Source organism: Camelina sativa, chromosome 20 (genome assembly GCF_000633955.1).
Source record: "Camelina sativa cultivar DH55 chromosome 20, Cs, whole genome shotgun sequence".
Taxonomy (NCBI): Eukaryota; Viridiplantae; Streptophyta; class Magnoliopsida; order Brassicales; family Brassicaceae; genus Camelina; species Camelina sativa.
In genome coordinates, this window is record NC_025704.1 from 9674537 (window position 1) to 9676631 (window position 2095).

Below are 2095 nucleotides of genomic sequence, written 5' to 3' on the forward strand. Positions count from 1 at the left end.
CTTCATTTCTCCTACTAATAAATTAAAAGCCCATCTTAAAAAAGATAGAGAGCGAAGTAGCAAACTCTGCCATCATCCCTCTCTTTATCTCTCTCTCTTCTCTCCCTCTCATTCTGAAATAGATGAAGTAGAGAAGTTAATGTTCACCAAACTTACTGTAAAGTCTGAAACTCTTTCTTCCTTCTTCTTCTTCTTCTTCTTTGCTTCATTCAAGTAAGTCTCCTCTGTTTTTCTGAAAATCTTCTCTCTGCATAGTTGGTCTTCTTTACATAGCATTATAGCAAATAGCCAATAAGAAAAGTAGACTTCTTTCTCTCAAAAAGCATATTCGTTTCCTCTCAGAAAATGTATAAACATGTGTGATGTTTTACTTCTTTCTTCCTAAATCTGTCATCTTTTAGTAACATTTTCTCTGTTCTTGCAGATTAAAAACGTTCAAGAAACCAGAGGATTTGTCTCAGATCTAGTAACAACAGTAAGATATATTTGAATTTTCGTTACTAGTTACAAGAAAAAAAATGAGTAAAGAAGAGTTTATGAAGATCCAGGTTTGCTCATTACCTTTACTTCTTTTGATGTTTTATAGTATATTCTTACAAGTAACATGATAATTTACTCTGTTTCTTTTTCTTGTTGTTGGTTGTTGTGTAGACTTGTGTTCTCAAAGTGAACATTCACTGTGATGGTTGTAAGCAGAAAGTGAAGAAAATCTTGCAGAAAATTGAAGGTGAGAAAACAAGAAAAACATAATCTTCCAAAAATTTTGACTTTTAAATTTGAAAAACCAAATCTTATGTCATCAAGATTTGACTTTAACACTCCAAAGTCCTTTGTTGATGATGATCTTTAGGTGTTTTCACGACAAAGATAGACGCAGAGCAAGGGAAAGTGACTGTATCTGGAAACGTAGACCCATCAGTTCTAATCAAGAAGCTCTTGAAGTCTGGTAAATATGCCGAAGTCTGGGGAGGAGCTCCAAAGGCGAATAACAACAACAACAATCAGAACCAACCCAACTTGGCCAATCAGTTCAAAGGCATGCAGATTGATCACGGCGGCAAAGGCGGTGGTGGTAATCCCCCCGGTGGTAACAATAACAACAAAGCACCAAAGAACGGTGGTGGGGGTGGCGGAGGAGGTGGAGGAGGAGGAGGCGGAGGCGGTGGTGGTGGTGGGCCACCGAAGATGGTTCTTCCGCAGTTAACTCCACAACAGATGCAGCAGTTGAATCCTCAGCAGCTTCAGCAGCTACAACAACTTCAGCAGATGAAAGGGTTTCAAGATCTGAAGCTTCCTCCTCAGTTAAAGGGTGGTCCAGGTCCTGGTCCTGGCCCTGTTCCTATGAACAAGAATCCTCAGATGCCTGTTAATCCTAATCAGAAGGCTGTGAAGTTCAATGTTCCTGAAGATGATGATGAGGAGGATGATTTCAGTGACGAGTTCGATGATGAGTTTGATGAAGATGACGACGAGTTTGATGATGATCTGGAGGATGATGAGTTTGACGACCACCCACCTCCGCCTAACAAGATGAAGCCTATGATGGGTGGTGGGGGCGGTGGTCCTGGTGGTAACATGATGATGCCTAATAACATGATGCCGAACATGATGATGCCTAACGCTCAGCAGATGTTAAACGCTCATAAAAACGGTGGTGGTCCTGGACCCGCCGGTGGTAAAATTGAAGGTAAAGGTATGCCTTTCCCTGTTCAAATGCCTGGCGGTGGCGGAGGAAACGGTAGTAAGAAGGGAGGTCCTGGTGGAGGAGGCGGTGGCGGTGGTAATATGGTTAATCAGAACCAAGGCGGAGGGAAGAACGGTGGTAAAGGCGGCGGTGGTGGACATCCCTTAGATGGAAAAATGGTCGGAGGTGGCGGCGGCGGTCCTAACGGTAACAAAGGAGGTGGCGGAGGTGGTCAGATGAATGCCGGCCCTAACGGTGGTAAGAAAGGCGGTGGAGGAGGTGGCGGCGGAGGAGGACCCATGGGTGGAGGACTCCCGCCGGGTTTCCGTCCAATGGAAGGCGGTGGTGGCAATGGAGGACCTCCGGCAATGAGTATGCCAATGGGCGGGGCAATGGGTGGTCCAATGGGCG

The 2095-nt window shown here is 44.5% G+C and overlaps 1 protein-coding gene across 1 annotated transcript in view; it reads left to right on the forward strand.

The window, feature by feature from the left end:
- The window catches only part of LOC104772364 (serine/threonine-protein phosphatase 1 regulatory subunit 10-like), a 3266-nt gene continuing 1171 nt past the window's right edge, over nucleotides 1-2095 (forward strand). The window contains exons 1-4 of the mRNA XM_010496992.2: nucleotides 1-213; nucleotides 425-548; nucleotides 652-727; nucleotides 851-2092. Coding sequence (XP_010495294.1) covers nucleotides 519-548; nucleotides 652-727; nucleotides 851-2092 — 1348 coding nt within the window. The 5' untranslated portion in view covers nucleotides 1-213; nucleotides 425-518. The remainder of the gene's footprint in view (nucleotides 214-424; nucleotides 549-651; nucleotides 728-850; nucleotides 2093-2095) is intronic.